Source organism: Bos indicus x Bos taurus, chromosome 15 (genome assembly GCF_003369695.1).
Source record: "Bos indicus x Bos taurus breed Angus x Brahman F1 hybrid chromosome 15, Bos_hybrid_MaternalHap_v2.0, whole genome shotgun sequence".
Classification (NCBI taxonomy): Eukaryota; Metazoa; Chordata; class Mammalia; order Artiodactyla; family Bovidae; genus Bos; species Bos indicus x Bos taurus.
The window spans coordinates 60,408,886-60,432,646 of record NC_040090.1 but is presented as its reverse complement, the minus strand read 5'-3'; the positions used below and the strand labels follow the sequence as shown (position 1 = coordinate 60,432,646).

The window sequence follows — 23,761 nt, the reverse complement described above, 5'->3', positions numbered from 1 at the left end:
GAAGGACTGACGCTGAAGCTGAAGCTTCAATACTTTGTCCTTAAATGTGAAGAACTGACTCATTGGAAAAGACCCTGATGCTGGGAAAGATTGAAGGCAGGAGGAGAAGGGGATGACAGAGGATGAGATGGTTAGATGGCATCACCGACTCAATGGACAGGAGTTTGAGCATGCTCGGGGAGTTGGTGATGGACAGGGAGATCTGGTATGCTGCAGTCCCTGGGGTCGCAAAGAGTTGGACACAACTGAGCGACTGAAGTGAACTGCAGATGGTGCACTTTACAGCGTCCATGATAATGTGAGCCAGTTCCTTAGAGTAAATCAATCTCTTTTTCCTCTCTCTCTTAAAATGTGAATGAGTCCATTGTCTCATGCTCTAAATCCTACGACTCCCTGGATAATAACCAACTTATCCCTTTGGACTAGGCGCCTGGCACTTTAACCAAAATTCATGAGAAAGTGCCATTTCTCTATGTGACACATGAGAAAACTTAAGATCAGAGTCGTCACATAACTGTCTTCTCCGAAGATCTCATCTATACCAATAAGCAAGCCTGACTCTCCCAAGTACCGCTGTTGACCTTGCCCGTTTGGGGCCAAGGATTATTAAACTAATGGAAGTGACACCACCGACCCTGCCCCAATCCTAGAGGAGAAAGAGGTGAAAACCTGGCGCTCATTTAGGCATCAGCGCAGGTCACTTGGGCTTTTCTGCCAGCCCCGTCCACATTTCCTTCGTGCTGATGGGAGAACCCTAGCCCGAGCTGGCCCTGAACTTGGCTGCGCGCTCCCGACTAGAGCGCGGGGGCGGGGCGGGGCGGGGCTTCGGAGATAGAGCCACGCCCACCTTCGGCCCCGCTCCTCCCCGGTTCGAGTCGGCCACCGCCAGCCCACAGCCGCCATTTCCTGTCCGGACGGTGGCGCGGTCAGGTAACTGCAGCGGGGTGGCCCAGCCTGCGCACGTTCAGGTCTAGTCCTGATCTCTCCGTCAGAACTGAGCAGAGGACACTAGTTTGGGCTCCAGTGGATGGGACGGGATCAGCTGTGGGCTAGGACTCCTCTGGCGGGCACTGGGCGGGTGGACGCTGTGGAGCAGTTGCTAAGCAACGATGTCGCGTCCCCGCCCTCCTGCGCCGGGTGGGCGGGGCGTGTCTGGGCCCCAGCACACATTGAGGCTCCAGGCGACCCGCAGGCTTCTAGCCGGTGAAGCGCGCACTGCAGAACTTCTTGGACCTCCCCCCCGCCCTGTCCTTCTCGTCCCGTCGTGGGTTTGCTGGCTAGGCAGGGAGCGCCCTCAGACCCCGCCCTGGGAGCCGAGGGCTTGGTGCCTGCCCCAGGGTAGTTCTCCGGCCTTCTGCCCCTCCTAACCTCGAGCACGTTAACTCACTTGGCTAGGCCTCAGTTCCACCAGAGCCTAAATTGTTAGAGCTGGAAAGAAGCCTATGGATCATTTAGTTAAGCCACAAGTCCCCTGCCCTGATTTACAGATAACGATGCCTCACAATAACCAGTCATCATCGAGAGTGCCTGGCACTTTTAATTAGTCTGCAAATAGCCCTGTTTGCTAGAACCAATGAGGCTTATAAGGCTCAGAGAGGTTGTGACTTTAGCTAAGGTAGCACAGCTTTTATAACTGGTGGAATCTCAAAGAGATCAAATAATTCACAGCTTGTTCCTGGCAGATTTGGAATTTCCAATTAAATGTGGCTTCGAAGACTACTAAAGACTATTCAAAAACTATTAAACCTAACTGTAATCAGAATTACTTGCTTAGAGAGTGCTTAGAACTGTACACTTCTGGGTACTCTTTCAAGCATACTGAGGGGGTCTGGGCTAAGGCTGAGGAATCTGTGTACTAAATCAGTTTTTGCTTGATTTTTATGATCTGTGGGTGGACCTTTGGGAACCACTGGCTACAGCATGAGGCCTTTTCACTCAAAAACAGCTAAGAGGTGATCCAGCTAAAGTACCTGGAGAGAAGAAGATAAGGCTGGACTATCAGGTTCCAGTCCCTCAGTCAATTTGTAGCTTCTCTTCACTTCTCAGAAACAAGCCCGAGGCTTATATTTTAAATAAATTTGAACATGTAGATGCAGATTACCTGTTTCTGGTTACCCGTCACAAGGTCAGGTCCAAACTTCTGGCTGGGCCAGCCCGTCAAGATCAAAGTCAAGAGTTTGTGTCCTCTATCCCTGGTGGCTTGTCTGCTGCTCCCCCTGGTCTCTTGCACACCGGATCCCTTATCAGCAGTCAGTGTGGGCCTTGTAGGGACATTTTGCAGAGCAGTTTCCCCGTTGGAGGAGGCTGGCAGCTTTCTGGCAATATCACTACATGTAATGAGTGTTCCTTGGCCTTAACAGGAGTCAGAATGAAATAGATCACCCGGCTTGTTATTCATGACTTTTGTAAACACAAATCTGTCTTTAAAATAATCACTTGGCTCTTGGTTTTAGCAGGCTAATAAGCCTGATGAATTCTGTTTAGTGTTTTATTATTATTAATTTTCATCGTCTGTGCTGCCTCCCTCAGGGATTCTGGTTCACAATGGCTGACTATCAAGAGGAAGACTTGCAGAAATTTCTTAAAAATGTGGATGAAATCAGTAAGTACCAGTAAATCCTATACAAATTAAATTTTACTCTAGGAAAGTGGAGTGCCTAAAGAGAGATGATCACTCTAAGTTAGTTCCTGGGTTGCCTGACAGGTTTATGACTCTTAAGGGAAAAAAAAAATGTCACTGAGATTAAACAGAAGAGGGTATTGAGAAGCAAGTAATACTGAAGACTGGGGCTAAAATTTTCTGGCTGTTAATTAGTATCAGTGAAGCTGTTAATATTCTGATTGGAATTCAACCACTCTTCTCCGTATTCTTTCCCCTTCTGTGTAGAAGCAGGTCAAAAGGAGCTTCCGTTTCCCCATCACCAGTGAGCCTAGCTCTTCCGTTTGAGGTCACTCAGGAGCCTCATTGATCTGGAATCTGTCTTGTCTGGGGGGAGAGCCATTTCTGGTTTTGAGCTGCAGCATGTGCGTTTGTATTAAGTCACTTCAGTCCTCTCCGACTCTGTGACCCTGTGGAGTGTAGCCCACCAGACTCCTCTGTCCATGGGATTCTCCAGGCAAGAATACTGGAGTGGGTTGCCATGCCCTCCTGCAGGGGATCTTCCCAACCCAGGGATCAAACTCGCATCTCTTATGTCTGCTGCGTTCATAGGCAGGTTCTTTACCACTGGTGCCCCCTGGGAAGCCCTTTGAGCTGCAGAGGCAAAGTCAAATGGCTTCCCTTAGTGTCCATCACATTACATGGACGGCTCCTGGTTGCCACACCCCTGTCTATTCCTCTAGGCAGGAAGACCCTTCCGAAGCTCAGACAAGTTCTCAGAGGACACGCTGATCACACAGACCGTCATACAGGAGATTCCGAAGTACCCAGTCCCTGTTCAGACTTCAGGGAGCTTGTTTGAGGGTCGGTCAGTTCAGTCGCTCAGTCATGTCTGACTCTTTGCGACCCCATGGACTTTTAGAGAGTAGAAACAAGAAAACCGACAATAAGGCAAAACTTATCTAATAGAAACATATTGAAGTTGTCGCTTCTCACGGGCTGTGTGGGTCCAGAGAATAAAATCGTTTTAAAAATAGTCCAGGCAGCTTCATAGATGATTCATCCTTGGTGTGTTCTCTGCGTTTGTCACGGGCCTCTCCTCTGCCCGTCCCCCACATGTTGTTCTGGCCTGGCCCACTGTTCACCGCTTTCTCTGCCGGTGGTTTAGCCCAAGCGTGTGGTTTTAGCTCCCACCCTTGTTGACGACCCCACGTCCCAATTGCCACCAGCCGCATTTTTGATCTTCAGCCTCTATGCCAACTGCCACATCCATGTGTCCCTCAAACACCAGGAGCTTCCTGTGTCCAGAGTTCAGTTGATTGTCTCTTTCCTCTCTGTCCCCCGACCCCTAATAAAACTTGCTTCTCCTACCCTCCCCATCATTCTCCTCTCACTTGGTGGCACTATCATCCCCTAAATTTACAAGTCATACTGGCCTACCCCTCCTCTCTCAGCCCTGAATTTAATCAGCCCTTGGATTTGCTTTCTTTCTTCAGCTCTGTCCTCTCCCAACTTCCCTTTGTTCTGCTTCTCTAATCCAGACTATTTCAACAACCCCCTGATTGGGTTTCCTGCCTCTAGGCTCACACTCCCCACAGAGTAATGTATCTAAAATGCAAATCTGACCCAGACACTTCTCTGCTTGGATTCTTCCCGCAGTCACAATAAATTTCAAGCTCTCATCAGGACCTGAGTCCTCCCGTGACCCTACCTTGCCTCTCGCCTCTCCTTACCTCACACTTGAGCAACAAACTACTTCTGTTCCCCACACACCCCCCTGAAGCTCATGCTCTGCCTGTTAGCTTTCTTCCCTCTGCCTCTTCATCTTTATTTATCTGGCTAACACTCATTCATACCCCAAGTTCATTCCCATACCATTGATGTCAATACTGTATGTAGAACTTTCTGTGATGACAGATATGTTCTATAATCTGCAGTGTGCACGATGTAATCAATGGCCGCAGGTGGCCATCGAGGGTTTGAAATGTGACTAGTACTACTAATGGAGTTCCCCTAATGTTTCATTTATTTGTAGTTGTTGTTTAGTCGCTGTCATATCCAACTCTTTTGCGACTCCATGGACCCTCCAGAGTAGCCCACCAAGCTCCTCTGTCCATGGGATTCTCCGGGCAGGAATACTGGAGTGGGTTACCATCTCCTTCTCCAGGGGATTTTCCTAACCCAGGGATTGAACACATGTCTCCTGTTGGGCAGGCGTATTCTCTGCCTCTGAGCCACCAGGGAAGCCCCAGGGGTCAAACCTTCATCTCTTGCCTCTCCTACATGGCCAGTCAGATTTTTGACCACTGTGCCACCTGGGATGTCTTATTTCATTTATACGTAACTTAAATGTATATAGCCACATGTGTATAGATTCTATACATTCATTTCTTGGGTGCTCATTATGTATTGAGTGTTGCTAGACCCTGGATGCTAAAGCTGAAACTCCAGTACTTTGGCCACCTCATGGGAAGAGTTGACTCATTGGAAAAGACTCTGATGCTGGGAGGGATTGGGGGCAGGAGGAGAAGGGGACGACAGAGGATGAGATGGCTGGATGGCATCACTGACTCGATGGACGTGAGTCTCAGTGAACTCCGGGAGATGGTGATGGACAGGGAGTCCTGGTGTGCTGCGATTCATGGGGTCGCAAAGAGTCGGGCACGACTGAGCGACTGAACTGAACTGAACTGAAGGTAAATCTCCATACAGACTCATGGATATTTAATACAAAACTCTCATGTCTGTTTTCTTGCTCAAATTGTTTCCGTTTTGACCACTGGGAGCTCTTTTGATCAAATTTTATAATTTTCTCCATAAAGGTCTTCCATACATTTTGATGGATTTATTTTGGTATTGTAGATAAAATATTCTCTACTCTAGGAGGTCGGGGGGCTTCTGTGGTGGCTCAGGTGGTAAAGAATGTGCCTTCAGTGCAGGAGACCCGGATTTGATCCCTGGGTTGGGAAGATCCCCTGGTGAAGGGAATGGCTACCCACCCCAGCATTCTTGCCTGGAGAATCCCGTGGACAGGAGCCTGGCGGGCTGCAGTCCATGGAGTCACAGAGATGGACACGACTGAGCGACGAACAGTGCTACTCCTTGTGCCACCTGGGATAGATCAAAATCCCCAGAATGTTCCGTGTAGAATTCAACAAGCTGATTCCAGAGTTCACATGAAAGGGTAAAGGGCCACGAATAGTGCAGAAAATTTTGCAGAAAAATAAGAAGGTGGGATCCCCCTACTAGATGCTCAAGTCTTTTTATAAAGCTGTAGTAATTATGCATGGCAGTTTTGGTGCTGACAAAGACAGGTCATCCGGTAGAACAGAATGAAGAGCCCTAGAGCAGGTTCACACATGCAGCATGAAACAGGGATGACGCAGTGTATCGGCGAGAAGGCAGGGACTCTTAAACAAATGGTGCTCCTGTCCTACACAAAGTCAGCTCCAGGGGACTTCCTGGTGATCCAGTGGTTAAAGACTCATGCTCCCACTGCAGGGGGCACAGGTTTGATCCCTGGTTGAGGAACTAAGAGCCCTGCATATCCGCACAGTCAAAAAAAAAAAAGAGCAAGTTGGCTCCAGGTGGATTAAATACCTCAATGAGAAAAACAAAATGTTGAAACTTTTAGAAGACACACAAGAGTGTATTTGTAAACTTAATATACACAAAAGCATAAGTCATAAGGGGAAATATTGGTACATTTAACACATAGAAAATCTCTTCAATGGAAGGTTCCATAAAAACAAAAACACACCATACCCAAGTAGAAAATGTTCACAAATATGTATAACAGTCCAGAATATATAAAACAATCATAATAAGAAAAAGACAAACAACCCAATAGAAAATAGGAGCAGGCAATTCACAGAAAAGGAAATCCAGATGGCCTACAAACCAATAAAAAGATGCTGGATCCCAGTCACATTCAAGAAGAGGCAAATGACAACATTAAGGAGATAAACGCGTTATAGTGAAAGCGACATGGAAGTATAACAACAAGTGTGAACAAGGATGTGGAGGCACAGGAACTCTCGTGCACAGCTTGTAGGAATACAAATTGATATAGCCTAAAGAATATGTCACATATGTGCATAGGGAAATATATACATGTATTCAACTCAGCATCTATTTGGTATAGAAAAAAATTAAAAACACCTGAGGTCCATCAATGAAAGAATGAGTCACCTATGTAAAATAAGTGAAATGAATCAACCGGAACTATTTGTATCAAGAACATATCTCTAGAGCATACTAAGAGAAAAAAGCTAAGTTGCAAAAGAATGCAAGATGTTTAAATACATGCGAGATGTTAAGATGTTTAAATACATGCATTTACACAAACTCTGTAGTAGGTGAATACGTTTTGGGAGTCTAATAAACAGCATTGTGATTATAGTTAACAATACTGTACACTTTAAAGTTGCTGAAAGGGGATCTTAAATGTTCTCACCACTCACAAAAACAAATTGAAATATGAATATGTTAACTCATCTTGGTTTGGGAATCATTTCTCACTGTATACCTGTATCAGATGACCATGTGGTACACTGACTTACACATTGTCCTGGGTCAATTGTATCTCAGAAAAGCTGGGAAAAAGTCCTTCTGCATGAAATTTACTGCACCATCATTGATATTGAATAGGGTCTTTCTTTTTGAAGACCTTATGTGAATGATTCACCTGATTTCTCCTCTAGCCAGTTTAATTCAGGAGATGAATTCTGATGATCCAGTCGTACGAGAGAAAGCGGTCCTTGAGACAGAAAAGAGACTGCAGTTTACAGAGGGGGGCCGAGAGGAGGACGAGTGCAGGACCACCGTGAACAAGACCGTGATCAGTCCCCCGCAAGCTCCCACGAAGGTGCCCTTTCCTTATTGTGGAGTTATCTATGTGGACACAGCAAGGAAGCCTGCATGAAACAGAGGAAGGAGTGGTTTAATCTCAACTGCCTGGTGAGGCTGAAATAGACTTGTTCTTTAGAATCACTCCATTTTTCACAAGGAAGTATAAACTCTGATATATTTTTCTTGGTCTTTCTGAGTCATCCTTACACAATCCTTTTGGTTAGTTTTAATGAAAATTTGGCCTCTCCACCCACTGAGATTAGGACCATTTTTAAGCTGTTAATGTAACAGTTTACTAACTCATAGTTCCAATTCATACAGCCACAGCTAGAGTCCCTGGTTTCTGCAGACTAGCCCCATAACAACTATGCCATAATCAGATCTCTTGATTTAAAGCAAGCCCCCTGAATTTGCAGCCTTCTAGAATTATGGTTAAAGGAAAGGACTCTACTCCCCCCTTGAAATTTATCTGCCTTCTTGGTTTGTATATGTGTAAATAAGAGAGTAGTTTTTGAAATTTGTTTCTTTGTCTTTATGATAACCTGTGCCCTGCAGGATACAGATGAAATAAATACAGGTAAGGACAGCATCTCTCTTCCCAATGTATATTATTCATTTAAAGTCAGTGTTTATTGATTGTGGCTTCTAGACCCTTAAATTATAGCCTCTGGGCTTACAAACAACCATAAACAAAAACCTACTGATCACCCAATTCTGTTACTAGTGGTCAGAGAGGATGGTGCTCAGAGGATTTTTCCTGTGTTCTGGCCAATCTTTTGTACACTGAATTCAGTTATTCTGTTTCATCCAATTTACTCTTAGCTACTCAGAAGGATCCAGAGAGCTTCTCAGTTGCTCAGCTCAGCAGCTCATTATGCTAAGTGGAACCAAAAAAGTCCGTCTTCAAAGAAAAACTCTTTTAAAAGGCATAATTCAAATTTGAAGCACCGACATAGTCATCATGTATAATAATACATCACACGGATTCCCATTTAATGTCAAATTAACAAAATGTCATTTCAGTTGTCTCCGAAATCTGTGTGTGTGTGTGTGTGTGTGCGTGCGCGCATGCATGCACCCACATGTGTGCGTGTGCCTACATGTGTATGCATGAAACGTGTGGCTCTAAAACTCTAAAGTGGCTTTCTTCTGAATTTGAGCTAAAGAACTGATTATAGTATTTGGATTTTTCTTTTTTAATATTTGAAATCACTCTGTTGTCAGAAGCCTTCTTGGCATCTCTGGAGAAAGATGCAAAAGAACGTGCCAAAAGAAGAAGGGAAAACAAAGTCTTAGCAGATGGTAATTGTCAGTCTTTTCACTTTTTAATGGCAGGGATGATTTGTGCTGGAAAAAGCAGGGGAGTTTATGCTGCTGTTTGAGGACATCAAGATTCCCAGTGGGTGGGTTCAGAATGCGCCTGAGGCAGTGGGACCTGGCCAGGCAGAAACCTGTTTTCCTGTTTCTGCTGCAACAGGCGGAGAGGCAGACACAGCCCTGAGATAGCCTCCACAGTCAGACCTGTTTCTAAGGCATATCGCTGAATGTAGCAGCACTAAAGGATGCTGGAAAGTAGGGAGGGGTGGGAGTGAGGTACCACTCTCTAGCCTGAGGCACAGATGAAGATGTGAAAAAGAAAAATGAACAAAGCTGGGTGAAAGTGAAAGTTGCTCAGTCGTGTCCGACTCTTTGCAACCCCATGGACTATATAGCCCATGGAATTCTCCGAGCCAGAATACTGAAGTGGGTGGCCTTTCCCTTCTCCAGGGGATCTCCCCAACCCAGGGATCGAACCCAGGACTCCTGCATTGCAGGCGGATTCTTTACCAACTAAGCTATGAGGGAAGCCCCAAGCTGGGAGAAAGGAGAGAGGAAATAAAGGAAAAGAAAGAGCTGGGGTTGTGTGTGTGTGGTCGTGGAATGGGGGGGATACATATGACAGAAGAATACTTTCAGCATTTACTTTATACCACCCAGTGCTATGTGCCCTGCAGATCCGAATGATTCCATATTTGCTAGAAAATTAGTCGTTTGAATCTCTTTATTAGACACTGAATGTGTGGATTTGCTCTTTGTGGCAAGCTTGGAATATTCCGAGCCTTGAGACAGAAACATTTACTTTTTCTGAGAAGCTGCTTAGAAGACTTGGGGAGGATTTATATAAAAGAAATCGACCCAGAATGGTCTGCAGAGAGAAGGAAGTAACAGGCCCCCTTTGGATGGATGGACGTTCTAACCTTCAAAGTAGAGTTGGAAAATCAGGGCAGTGAAGCTTGAAAGAATTTTCCAGTGTGTGGGGAGAGCTCACCTGTATGACTTCTATTCTCACAGCCCTAAAGGAAAAGGGGAATGCAGCATTTGTCAGAGGTGATTACGAAACGGCCATCCTGTGCTACAGTGAGGGTTTGGAGAAGCTGAAGGACATGAAGGTGCTGTACACCAACCGAGCTCAGGTCAGTGAGGCAAGGTTGTGTCCACGGGATTTCTCCAGGGAGCAGCAGCTGTTAAGCTTGTGAAAGCAGAGAAGGGTGAGACTAGGTGGTACCCGCCGTGTGCTGGTAAATGCGTAGCAGCCGCTCTGGTTGGGCTGGGGGTGGAGGCTGATCTGCATGGAGCATTTGCCAATTTCCATGGTGTAAATACTCTTCACTATGCTCCAGTTTCAAGCTACCAACTTGGACTCATTAAAGGAGAACTTGGGAATAGCTACACATAATCAGCTGTCTCCATAGTAAAAGTCACCCATCTCCTCACTGACGGTCCCCAGGCACTTCACCCCGTGTATAGCTGAGAAAGCCAGTGGAATGAGATAGCCTGTGAGACCTCGGAATTCTGCCAGCACTGACTTAGTTCATCCTCTTTTTTGATGCCAGTTTAAGGCTGCTAAGGGTTACTCTCTTGTTAATTTCTTACTCATTGTATGAATCCCTCCTTGATTAAGATTCTGTGATTGGGTATACTAGAGCTAATGGTCCTGAGCCAATTTCTCAGAAATTTTGAGTTTGTAAAACCCCCGATACTTCCATTTAATATCACAGATGAGCTCAGATTTCTGGAACACCAGATAAAAATCATTACCTTGATGTTTATCATCTACTCCTTAATGAAGGGACGAGATGAATAGTTTTCAGTTGAAACAGAAATGCCACCTGTGACCTTATCTTTGAAAAGTGCTTGCGTTTGTGTATGGGAGAGCTGTCTCCTGCTCAGGCCTGAAAAATTGGCAGATTCGTGGACGTGATTATCTGATGATCAGAGTATGTCAGCAGGGCCTGGGTGAGATGAACTTGACGCCATGTCATTGACAAGGAGAGGATCCTCGTCAGCTCCAATTTTGTAACTCAGGATTAAGAATACCCTGCTGTGGTACGTTGAGGAAGAGTGCAAGAAACAGGACGTCAGCCGTCCAAAAAGGCTGGACCGTGGCAATGATTTAATGATAAATAAAATCCAAGCACAACGTAAACTCGTTAGTTCACCAGTTTGGATAAATCAGTCTCGAGTTGAGGTGTCATTTATCTACCCCCATTTGTGGAGGAAAAAATGTAAGGAAGAGAATCGGTAAATAAAATGGCCAGAGGTTGATTTTTGCCATGTCCATTTTATCACCCTCACGAGATTATACACTTTTTGAGGGTAAAAACTGCCATATACTTTCCCCCCTAATGCTGTGCTTATAACCGATGTTCAATAAATCCTTATTAAGTTATATAACACTTGCTGGAGGCACAGAAAGTCCACTTGAGGGAGTGAGGTTTCTGTTGACACATCAAAAGAAACAGCTATAAATACAAACAATTAATATGATAATTATAGTTCTTTTTTATTTATCACAAATTTGGTCTCCAAACCATTTACCTACGGATGCTTATTCAGTCTTGTTACTCTGAAGTTACTTGAAAGCTGTAAAATTGAATTCCTTTAGAAAGTTATATAATGCAGACTTACATCTAACTCACATGGTCTATACCCTGATTACTCTAAATTAGTTACATTTTTACTGTACTCAAGTTTAAGCAGTACTTTGATTAGTTCTGGAGAACCACATTAAGAATGACTGTGGATAAAAATAGGTAAATGCAATGAAAGGCTTAGGGAGGCAATTCCTTCCTCTTTTCCCAAAGAGAAAGCTTATTCAGAGACAAATAAATACAAAATGTGCTGCCTGGTGTTAGGAACCATTTGAACCATTGACTATTTTTAAAATGCCTCCCTGTATGCATGCGGAGTTAGAAAACACTTAATAAGGACCCCGTGAATTGAGTGTCGCTGCTTGCTAGGGAGAAAACCTACCCTTCCATCGCTTTGTTTTTCTCCCGGAGCTAATGTTATGATCAATAGATTGCTGGTGTAATTTAGATAAATCAGGAGTTTAATTGCCATTTGGAAAAGTCGTTCTTTTCAAAATGTGGAAAAACAAAAGCAAACAGGAAATTTAGAGGGTGTTGAGTCCAAGCTTTAAAAGAGAAAAGGAAGGAAAAGCGAAAGGCTGTGTAGAGAAATTGTTGAAGCCCATACAGAGTCTGCATCCTGAATAACAATGCCGTAAAGTCATGACTGAAGTTGTCTAGAAGGACGCTAGTTTCTTCCCCACATCCTCTGACTTCCAAATGAAACCCCAAACCCAGAGGAAAGGATGGTGCTTTATATAGAACAGAGAGCTCAAAGAGTCATCATCTTCAATTAGTACCAAATCCCTATTAATGAAAGCACTGCCTAGCAGCTTCCTTTCTGTTGGTACAAAGAGCTGCCCAGCAGAAATTCCATTAACCTGCTGTTGCCTGCTCCCCCCTCAGTTTGGTTGACTGCTTAGATTTCTCGTGAATTATAACACTAACTCATAATTGGTTTGTCCATGTAGATATCGCACCCGATTTATTGTTCAGAATGTCACAGTGCCCTGGTACGGTTTTGGTCATGGGCAAACCTGTTGTTGGTGACTAATGGGACCCTGGGGCCTGGTTTTCCTTTCTTCCAATAGGATGATCACTGCTGCTTCTTAGGGAACTTTCCGAAAGAAGAGCACTTAAAGTCTACTTTGTGCAACTTGACAAGAATTTATTAAGCATCTTTCATATCCAGTAATTAATACAGAGGGTTTAACAGCCTTGGTGCAGACTTTCATTTGCTTATGTGCCACAGTTCTTGGAAACTGTAAATGATCTAAATTCTTAAGTTAGTTCAGTTTGAGTGAATCACAGAATTCTGAGTTAATGCCTGATTTTCAAGATTTTCCTCAATTGTAGGGGATCCCAGAAGAGAGCTGCAAGGCATTTGAAACCAAGGGCTCCTGGGGATAGTCTGACTCTTATATGTCAGCTCATTTCCTACATGAGCTCATTTCCTGTATGAGCTCATTTCCTGTATAAACTCCTCCTCCTTGCTGCACTCAGGAGGAAAGAAGCAAAACTTTTTCTTGATCATATTTTGGTAACAGCTTTATTGAGGTACAGTTGCTATAACCAATAATTCCCCTATTGAAAATGTACAGTTCAGTGGTTTCTATTCACAGGATTGTGCAACCCTCACCACAACCAATTTTAGAAAACATTTTCATCGTCCCCCAAAGAATCCCATACCCTTTAAGCTCCTCAATCCTTTTGTCCTCCCCCACACCAGCTCTGGGTCACCACTAATCTACTTTCTGTCTCTGTACACCTCTATGCACCTGACTGTTCTGGGCTTTTCATGTAAATGACATCATCCAGTATTTATCCTTATGCGTCTGGCTTCTTCCGTTCAACAGTGTTTTCAGGGTGCATCCGTGTTGTAGTATGCATCCGTACTCCCTTCCTATTTATTGCCAAATATTTTGTTGTGTGAATCTAGTACATTTTATTTACCCATTCATAAGTTGGTGGACATTTGAGTTATCTCTGCTTTCTGGCTATTATAAGTAATGCTGCTCTGAACATTGGCATGCAACTTTTTGCATGAACATATACGTATAGGCCCCTGGCTATATACCCAGGAGTGAAATTGCTGTATCATATGGCACCTCTGTGTTTTACCTTTTGAGGAAATGTTAGACTGTCTTCCAGAATCATTGCAGTTCCCACCAGCAGTGGATGAGTGCTCTGATTTCCTACATCCTCATCAACACTTGTCATTATCTGTCTTTTTGATCCCCTTTCTTGTTTGGTTTCCTTCTGGGACATTCACAGCAGGGTCGGCTCCAGGAGCTGGCTTTTCCTTTCGAGGGGTGTTTAGTGTGCTGGGTATTTTCTGTTTGCCGCCACCGCCCAGATCCTTCTGTGCCCTGGGGGACGGACTGACCTCTGTGGACTGGCCTCTTGCCTCCCCAGCTTTCTAACTTCCATTTGGCCAGTGAGATCAGAAGGAAGGAGGAAAGTGAACTGGGGCTTTCTCCTCCAGCTTCCGCTCTACTAAAGGCCTCAGCTCCTCTTAAGCAGCGCTCTTCACAAAGCAGCCCTCTTCCGTTTTGGCCATTACTCCTCCTCCTGCCCCTCAGGTCCAGCAGTGGTGCTGGCTGGCACTGCTAGTCTCCATCTGCCCTGCACTCACCCTGTAAATAGTCCCTTTATTAAACTCCCCAGTATGAGTGCCATCTGTTTCCTGCCGGCACCCTGATTGGTGCAGGCAGGGACCAGTTACTAATACTTCGCACCGCTCTCTCCTGCCCGACTGCGCTTTCTGCATTGACTGAAGACTGCTCGCTGCAGAACTGTGTGTGAATAGCAGCTATTTGTGTCTCTACAGGCTTATATCAAACTTGGGGACTACCGGAAGGCGCTGGTGGATTGTGACTGGGCTCTGAAGGTAAGAAGGTTGTTTCCTCTTCCACATGATGGAGGGGGGATTGCTCAAGGCCGGGTGTCTCAGTCCTGAAGTGAATAGAGGGGAGGTGTGGTTGTATCATAATGGGAAGTGGTGTGGACGCTGCAGTCAAAGCCTCGGTTTCCTCATCTGTAAAATGGGAGAGAATAGAATTGTTGTGAGGGTTATGATAACACCTGTGGTGCCTCACCCAGAGGAAGTACTCTAGAGGAACTGTTGTTAACATTGGCTTTTCAGGGTGTTGTCACAACGGCTCACCCTTTACTGTAGTGTTAGCAGACGCTTTGCTCCTTGTGATGGTGGAGATGCGTCTTGCGCTTTCTAGAGCCAACCTGGGGGGCTTGTTTCTGCCATGTGGCCATCCTTCCTCATCAGCTCATCCTTTTCCCCTCCAGCTCTGCTCATTCAGAAATGTGTCCTAGCACGCCTCTTTGTAGAGAAATAATCAGAAGCAAGATTTTCTGTTGTTCCGCCTGGATGCTAGTCAGGCCTCAGGCAGATAGCATAATACTGTGCGTGGTATTTCTGCCAAAATAGATAGTCAAAGGTAGAGAGAAGGAAGGACTGTTGGTGGAAATCTTAGAAGGGTTTTTAAAAGAGAAATGTCATGATCACTTCTTTGGAACATTATTTCAGATGACTAAATATTTAAATAACCCTTAATCCACATTCCCCCAAGTTACTCTGTCACAAGGGCCTTTAACTAAATAATCAAAACCAATGCCTCTCAACCTTCCTTGCCAACGTGCTAACAGAAGGAACATGAGCCCCTGGAGGGTCTAAAAGCAGAGAGCATGAAATTTCTTCTCAGATGCAAATTATTTCTAGGAGCCCCTGGTGGCTCAGATGGTAAAAAGTCTGTCTGCAGTGTGGGAGACTGGGGTTCGATCCCTGTGTTGGGAAGATCCCCTGGAGAAGGAAATGGCAACCCCCTCCAGTATTCTTGTCTGGAGACTCCCATGGACTAAGGAGCCTAGCAGGCTACAGTCCATAGGGTTGCAAAGAGTCGGACAAAACTGAGCGACTTCACTATATCTTGGAAATCCTTGCACATTTTGCACTGCACACCATTAAATGTATCCATCTGTTTTAATATAACCATATTATTTTCAATAACTTATAATCAAGTAAAGTTGAAGTGCCAGGAAAATATATCAGGTTTATCCTGGGCTTGGTTTCCCCGGTCCAGCCTAACCCATCCCAGAGCTCCTCGCCACAGCAGCATGTTGGCCCCACCTACTTCCTTACTTTCTATTGAGAAGGTAAGCAAGGAATTTGAAACTCATCTTTACTAATAACAGTTTCTAAAACAGGAGAGTCTCTCCAAAACAGACATCTGGAGTGCTTGGTTTCTTTACCCCCTAAAAGATATGGTGCAGGAAACACTTTGTCCCACGGCATCGTGACAGTCTTTAAGTGATGAGAACTGCCCAAAGCTGGTGCCTTCAGGTTCTCCATGGCTCCAGCGGAGATCTACTAGCCTGTTATGTTGGTTTATGTGATCATGATTTTTTTTTCTGCTATCATCTGTAAGAGAAGAGAAAGGCAAGGGCATTTTCCTCTGGTGTTTTAGCAATAAGAGAAAAAGCTGCATTTCTGCTCACTGACTGTGAGCTATCTCATTGGAGCCTCATAGCCTTCTGTTCTGGTCAACACCACAGTTATCCTTATCTTTCTAACAAGGAAGTTGAACCTCAGAGATTAATTAAGTAAACTGCACGGGATCACATAGCCCACGTTGGCCTCGCCGTAGGCTGGTGCCCTGAGCCCTTGACTGTAAACACCTTTCCACGGAAACTGGAAACCCCGTCATCCCTGGGCGTGGCTCTCACGTGGCAGAAACAAGATCTCGTGGGGCTTCTCATGAGTATCTTTTCTGATCTGAAAAGGCCCAAAGAGTTAATCACAGCCTCATGGTGATTCAGCACGACACGCTGGCCTGTTCCCAAATGTTAATTGAAGCCCGGTGTGATGAACCGTGAGCACGAAGCAGAGCTGGCCCAGCACAGCTGAAACCCAGCAGCCAACCTTGATAAGAGCCCAGCGAGGCTCCCTGTTGCAGAGGATTGGGTGAGCACTTGGAGGGCTGGGGGAAAAAAATGTATAAGGAGATCTAAAAACTAACAATGGTTTGGCTCTACATGGAAGCTGTGAATCAAAAGAAAAAGTTTCACATTTTAAAATACCAGTAGTGAATGTCAGTGGCACTCCATTATTAATAGTATTAGTACTTTCATGCCAATTTAGTATTTTTGACACCTGTGAATTGGCAGCGACAAGCCCATGTGATGATATTTCAAGGCCCATGTTCCTTGTCAGGGAAGATAAGGCAGTGAAGCGGGTTTCAATTAGAATCAGAATCATTTCTTTCTTGGCAGAACTCTTCCTTTACAATAAAAGACATCTTCCTCTGAAGGCAGAATTCCTTTTAAGGGGATCTGGGGTTTGCCTGAGAGAGTCCTGGTGAGAGTTGATACCTCATCAAAAGGAGAAAGGGCTTATTAGTGAGAAAGTGCGCGAGCGGGCCCCTGGTGGCAGTGTCTGCGGGGGCGTGGCCACAATACACCCCGTCAGGAGGGCACAGTGGGGCTCCCTTTCCCCTGTTGGAACCCTGATGCCTGCCAGTGAAGGCGCCGTGAGCAGGCGGCTTCTGTGAGCTTCCTTTCCCTTCAGACGGTCCTCTTCCTGCTTTCTTAGTTCCATCCTGTGTGAGTTCTGCAAGGGTTCACTCCAGAGCTCCCTGCGTTTCTTCTTCCTGCAGTTTCTCCTTCAAAGCTCTTGTCTTCTCTCGCAGGTTCAACGCTCATCCCTGCCAGTGCCTGCATTTCAGCTGCCCCCATCCTCGCATTTTGGCTGCCCCCACCCCCAAAGGTTTCCATGTGATTGTCTTGGCATCCTCTGAAATGCAGTATGTCTTTGTTAGACTACAGTAAGTCCCCTACATAGGAACAAGTTCCGTTCCAGGAGTGCGTTCATAAATCCAATATGTTCGTAAGTCCAATAACGTTAGCCACGGTACCCAACTAACACAATTGGCTATATAGTACTGTACTATAATAGGTTTCACACAAATAATGCGTAAAAAGCAAACGAACAGAAAATAAAACATTTTTGATCTTAGAGTACATACCTTGAAAAGTACAGTAGTAAGGTACAACAGCTAGCATACGGGGCTGGCAAGGAGTGAACAGGCAAGAGGCATTACTGACTGGAGGAGGGAGAGGTGGAAGATGGTAGAGATGAAGGATCATCAGAAACAGGAGACGGAGGGCGAGCTGCAATTTCACTCACGCCTGACATGGGTGGCACGGAATCTGGTTCCTTGCTGGAACCAGATGCACATTTGCATCTTTGAAAGTTTGCAACTTGAAGGTTCGTATGTAGGGGACTTAGTGTATATCTCCTCAGAGTGGATTTCCTCCAGAATTGCTGTAGCACTTCTCTGGAGGAGATTCGGTGTGATACCTAAGCCTTTGGGTCCTGGGGTCCAGTGGCTAGATCTTAATCCCAGTTCTTCCAGTTAGGGTCTGTGTGACCTTAAACCTCTCTGACCCCTGGTTTCCTCATCTGTGAAATGGGAGTAATAACTGTATATACTTCATAGAGTTGCTATAAGGCTTACATAAGATCATTCATATGAACCATATGGTCAGGACTGAAAATAATGCATTAATATTATTACCGTCATTCACTTAGCAAGGAATCAGGAAATTATATTCATGAAAATGCATCTATAAAGGGCTCTTCCAATGTAATGATTATTGTTACCCCTTCTATTATTCTTTAGCTTTTCTTAAATTTTCCTTTTTGCCCTGAAATCATTGCTTTTCTTGTAAATGCAGCAACAGCAGCTAACACTCTCTTACCTGGTATTGCACTGTTTTACACACATTCTCTCCTCACAACAGCCCAGAATGAAAGGTTGTTGTTGAATCACGCGAATACACCGGGATTCTTGGCCCCCAGAGGAGAAGAATTCAATACGGGGCCAGAGACGAGGCTTGATCGCTCAGAGCTTTTGTGTAATAAAGTTTTATTAAAGTATAAAGGAGATAGAGAAAGCTTCTGACATAGGCATCAGAAGGGGGCAGAAAGAGTACCCGCTTGCTAGTGTTAACAATGAAGTTATATACTCCAAAGAATGTCTGGAGGCTGTAAAGACCTCATCAGACCTACTCCCATAATTTACATTTTAAGATAACAGAAGGTTTAATCCAAAGACTGTCCTTAGGCAGATACATTATTGTTATATAATCCTAAGGAATGTGGAGAAAGAAAAAAAAGTTTGTCCTTTCTTCCTCCTTGAGAATTCCAGACCCCTCTCTCCTTGGGGACCCCTAGACTCCTTATCAACCTGCCTAGGAACTGACTCTCTCAAGAAGAAACACTATTATGATCTCCACTTTGCAGATGAGGACAGTGAACCTCAGAAAAGCCGGGGGGCCTGGCCAGTATGCCGCTTCTTGTGAGGGGCAGACAGGGCTTCACCCAGGACTTTCTAGACTCCTGAGCTTGGACTCCCTCTGTACATATACATGCCTGACAGCATCTGACTCGACACAAGGCCTGGCACATAAAAGGGGTTCAGTGAATTAACTGGATGCTTTAAGTTTATGTCTCTGCTATATCATTCCCTCTGTAGTTATAGTAATTCAGAGCAGACCAGTGCAGGGCCCCTTGGCAAGCAGTATTGTTTCAGCTGTAAAGTTCACACGTTTTGAAGGGGGCTCGCTTTCAGATCATAAGTGATACAAACGCAAGTTTCTAGTATATATGTTGTGTTTTATTTCAAGGGAGGAACTTGCCAGGCTTCCTAAGATGTAATAGTAACAGCTGTTTACCCAGAGTAAATTTTCCTACCTTCTCATAAACCAGTGATTCTCAAACTTGGTTGTACATTTATATCACCTGGAGAGTTTAAAAAATTATCGATGCCTCGGTCCTACCCATGAGTATAATTTAATTGCTGTGGGTTTCAGCTGGGCTCTCAGGATTTTTTTTTTACAAGCACCCCCAGGTGATTCTAATGTTCAACCAGGGTCAAGAGCTCTTCTAAACTAAGGCTTTCTGGTTTGTTTCCTGGTTGAGTTTCATTAAATGGAAATGAAAACTGGCTAGTATCATGAATTAATTTGATAGAGGGCTTACTTGTGCATCCAGACTCCTTGCAAGCATCAATTATTTTGGTCACAGATGCACAGAAAAAGTCTTAATTGTCAACTCTGGTGGCTGTCCTGAGAATCAAAGCGCTGCCCTAACCCTATTAGCTGGGCAGTTGGTGCTAATAATTTCAAATCTTCCAAAACATCTGATCAGTGATTCTCTTTTATGCAGTGTGATGAAAAATGCACAAAAGCGTATTTCCACATGGGAAAAGCCCACCTCGCCCTAAAGAACTACAGTGTGGTAAGTGCAAGAGGAAGCCTAAGAGGTGTGTTTGATCTCGGAGCTGTGCTTCAGAGTGTCTCAGAGGAGAACCACATTCCTCCAAGTTGATGAGGTGTTAATCCACGTTTTAGTATTTTCCACAGTAGATCTTGGAGTTGAGAAGGATACTGAGTGTCATCTGGTGCAGCCCCGCCTGCTGTAGGAACCTCTTCTGCAGTGTCTTCTCCCACTGTTCTTTCAGCTCCAGGAAGAGCATCTCTGGAGAGAAAAGACAGAGCAAAAAGATGAAAAACCAAAATTCACTTGTGATCTCATCACCAGAAAGCAGCCATGCAGATATATGTACACACTAAGATATATTTTGTAATAGCTTTATTGACATATAATTCAGGTGTCAAACAATTCTTCTATGGAAGATAAACAACTCAGTGGTTTTTAGTGTTTTGTCAGAATTGCACAATCAACTTTAGAACATTTTTGTCACCCACTAGCAGTCAGTTCCCTTCCCTCCACCCCCACCCCCAGTTCACCCCTGGGCAACTAATAATCTACTGCTGTCTTTATCCATTTGCCTGTTCTGCACTATTCATGTAAATAGAACTATACAATTTGTGGTCTCTCATGACTGGCTTCTTTCCCTTAGCATAATGTTTGCAAGTTTCATCCATGCTGTAATACATTAATATATATAGTGCTTCATTTCTTTTATTGCCGAACAATATTCCGTTGTATGGATATACCACATTTTATTTATCCATTCGTCAGTTGAACATGTGACTTATTTCCACCTTTGGGTATTATGAACATCCATGTACAAGTTTTTGTATAGACACATGTTTACAGTCTATTTGGCTCTACACCCAGAAGTGAAACTGAAGAGTCACATGATAACTCTGTGTTAAACCTTTGGAAGAATTGCCCATGTGATTTCCAGAGTGGCTGCATCATTTGGCATTCCTGCCAGCAGTATATGTTTCTGATTTCTCCACGTCCCAGACAATACTTGCTATTTATCTGTCTTTTTTATTACACCCATCCTGATGAGTATACCACCTTATAGTGGTATTTCACAATTTTGGTTTGCATTTCTCTGTTGGCTAATAATGTCGAGCATCTTTTCATGTGCTTATTGGCCATTTTTGGAGAAATGGTTCTTCAGATCCTTTGTCTATTTTATCAATAGGTTGTCTTTTTATACTGAGTATAAATGTAATCAATCTGGTATAAATTTATATTTCTATAACTATTCAATATAAAGTGATATAAATATTATCATAATATAATATTCATATAAATTCTGGATGCAAGTCACTTATCAGATAAATGATTTAAAAATATTTTTTTCATTCTCTGTGTTATCTTTACACTTCATAGCACAAAAGTTTTTTAATTTTTATGCAAGTCTACATAACCTAATTTTTTCGTTTGATCGCTTAGGATTTTGATATCAAATCTAAGAAACCATTGCCTAATCCAAGATCTAAGAGTTTTATGGCTTTAGCACTTGTATTTAGATCTCTGATCCACTTCAAGTTAATTTTTGTATATACTACTCTTGCCTGGAAAATCCCAAGGCTGGAGGAGCCTGGTAGGCTGCAGTCCGTGGGGTCGTTAAGAGTCGGACACGACTGAGCGACTTCCCTTTCACTTTTCACTTTCATGAATTGGAGAAGGAAATGGCAACCCACTCCAGTGTTCTTGCCTGGAGAATCCCAGGGACAGGGGAGCCTGGTGGGCTTCCATCTATGGGGTGGCACAGAGTCAGACACGACTGAAGCGACTTAGCAGCGGTAGCAGCAGCAGCAGTGTGAGGAAGTGATCCAACTTCATTCTTTTACATGTGACTGACTATCCAGCCTCCTGAGAAATCTGTATGCAGGTCAATAAGCAACAGTTAGAACTGGACATGGGACAACAGACTGGTTCCAAATTGGGAAAGGAGTATGTCAAGGCTGTATATTATCACCCTGCTTATGTAACTTATATGCAAAGTTCAGTTCAGTTCAGTCGCTCAGTCGTGTCCAACTCTGTGCAGCCCCATGAACTGCAGCACGCCAGGCCTCCCTGTCCATCACCAACTCCCAGAGTTCACCCAAACCCACGTCCATCGAGTCAGTGATGCCATCCAGCCATCTCATCCTCTGTCGTCCCCTCTCCTCCTGCCCCTAATCCCTCCCAGCATCAGAGTCTTTTCCAGTGAGTCAGCTCTTCGCATGAGGTGGCCAAAGTACTGGAGTTACAGCTTTAGCATAAGTCCTTCCAGTGAACACCCAGGACTGATCTCCTTTAGAATGGACTGGTTGGATCTTCTTGCAGTCCAAGGGACTCTCAAGAGTCTTCTCCAACACCACAGTTCAAAAGCATCAATTCTTCGGCGCTTAGCTTTCTTCACAGTCCAACTCTCACATCCATACATGACCACAGGAAAAACCATAGCCTTGACTAGATGGACCTTTGTTGGCAAAGTATGTCTCTGCTTTCGAATATGCTATCTATGTTGGTCATAACTTTCCTTCCAAGGAGTAAGCGTCTTTTAATTTCATGGCTGCAATCATCATCTGCCGTGATTTTGAAGCCCAAAAACATAAAGTCTGACACTGTTTCCACTGTTTCCCCATCTACTTCCCATGAAGTGATGGGACCAGATGCCATGATCTTCATTTTCTGAATGTTGAGCTTTAAGCCAACTTTTCACTCTCCTCTTTCACTTTCATCAATAGGCTTTTCAGTTCCTCTTCACTATCTGCCATAAGGGTGGTGTCATCTGCATATCTGAGGTTATTGATATTTCTCCTGGCAATCTTGATTCCAGCTTGTGCTTCTTCCAGCCCAGCATTTCTCATGATGTATTCTGCATATAAGTTAAATAAGCAGGGTGACAATATACAGCCTTGACGTACTCCTTTTCCTATTTGGAACCAGTCTGTTGTTCCATGTCCAGTTCTAACTGTTGCTTCCTGACCTGCATACAGATTTCTCAAGAGGCAGGTCAGGTGGTCTGGTATTCCCATCTCTTTCAGATTTTTCCACAGTTTATTGTGATCCACACAGTCAAAGGCTTGGCATAGTCAATAAAGCAGAAATAGATGTTTTTCTGGAACTTTCTTGCTTTTTCCATGATCCAGCAGATGTTGGCAATTTGATCTCTGATTCCTCTGCCTTTTCTAAATCCAGCTTGAACATCAGGAAGTTCACGGTTCACATATTGCTGAAGCCTGGCTTGGAGAATTTTGAGTATGACTTTACTAGCGTGTGAGATGACTGCAATTGTGCGGTAGTTTGAGCATTCTTTGGCATTGCCTTTCTTTGGGATTGGAATGAAAACTGACCTTTTCCAGTCCTGTGGCCACTGCTGAGTTTTCCAAATTTGCTGGCATATTGAGTGCAGCACTTTCATAGCATCATCTTTTAGGATTTGAAATAGCTCAACTGGAATTCCATCACCTCCACTAGCTTTGTTCGTAGTGATGCTTTCTAAGGCCCACTTGACTTCACATCCCAGGATGTCTGGCTGTATAAAAAAGTACATCATGCGAAATGCTGGGCTGAATGTAGCACAAACTGGAATCAAGATTGCCAGGAGAAATATCAATAACCTCAGATACGCAGATGACATGACCCTTATGACAGTAAGTGAAGAGGAACTAAAGAGCCTCTTGATGAAAGTGAAAGAGGAGAGTGAAAAAGCTGGCTTAAAACTCAACATTCAAAAAACTAAGATCGTGGCATCCAGTCCCATCAGTTCATGGCAAATAGATGGGGAAACAGTGGCAACAGTGACTGGCTTTATTTTCTTGGGCTCCAAAATCTGCAGATGGTGACTGCAGCCATGAAATTAAAAGATGCTTGCTCCTTGGAAGAAAAGCTATGACCAATCTCAGTTCAGTTCAGTTCAGTCGCTCAGTCTTGTTCGACTCTGTGCGACCCCATGAATCACAGCACGCCAGGCCTCCCTGTCCATCACCAACTCCCAGAGTTCACTTAGACTCATGTCCATCGAGTCAGTGATGCCATTCAGCCATCTCATCCTCTGTCGTCCCCTTCTCCTCCTGCCCCCAATCCCTCCCAGCATCAGAGTCAACTCTTGGCATGAGGTGGCCAAAGTACTGGAGTTTCAGCTTTAGC

The 23,761-nt window shown here is 44.3% G+C and overlaps 1 protein-coding gene across 7 annotated transcripts in view; it reads left to right on the top strand.

Moving 5' to 3' along the window:
- Positions 1–849: 849 nt before the first annotated feature.
- The window catches only part of TTC12 (tetratricopeptide repeat domain 12), a 46,730-nt gene continuing 23,818 nt past the window's right edge, over positions 850–23,761 (top strand). For 3 of the 7 annotated variants that reach the window (XM_027563707.1, XM_027563705.1, XM_027563710.1), the window contains exons 1-8: positions 850–930; positions 2,530–2,602; positions 7,303–7,466; positions 8,006–8,027; positions 8,675–8,752; positions 9,782–9,903; positions 14,171–14,230; positions 19,583–19,654. In XM_027563707.1, the coding sequence (XP_027419508.1) occupies positions 2,545–2,602; positions 7,303–7,466; positions 8,006–8,027; positions 8,675–8,752; positions 9,782–9,903; positions 14,171–14,230; positions 19,583–19,654 (576 nt within the window). In that variant the 5' untranslated portion in view covers positions 850–930; positions 2,530–2,544. Of the gene's footprint in view, positions 969–2,529; positions 2,603–7,302; positions 7,467–8,005; positions 8,028–8,674; positions 8,753–9,781; positions 9,904–14,170; positions 14,231–19,582; positions 19,655–23,761 lie in introns of all 7 variants that reach the window. The other 4 variants (XM_027563706.1, XM_027563708.1, XM_027563709.1 and 1 more) reach the window with 4 other exon arrangements.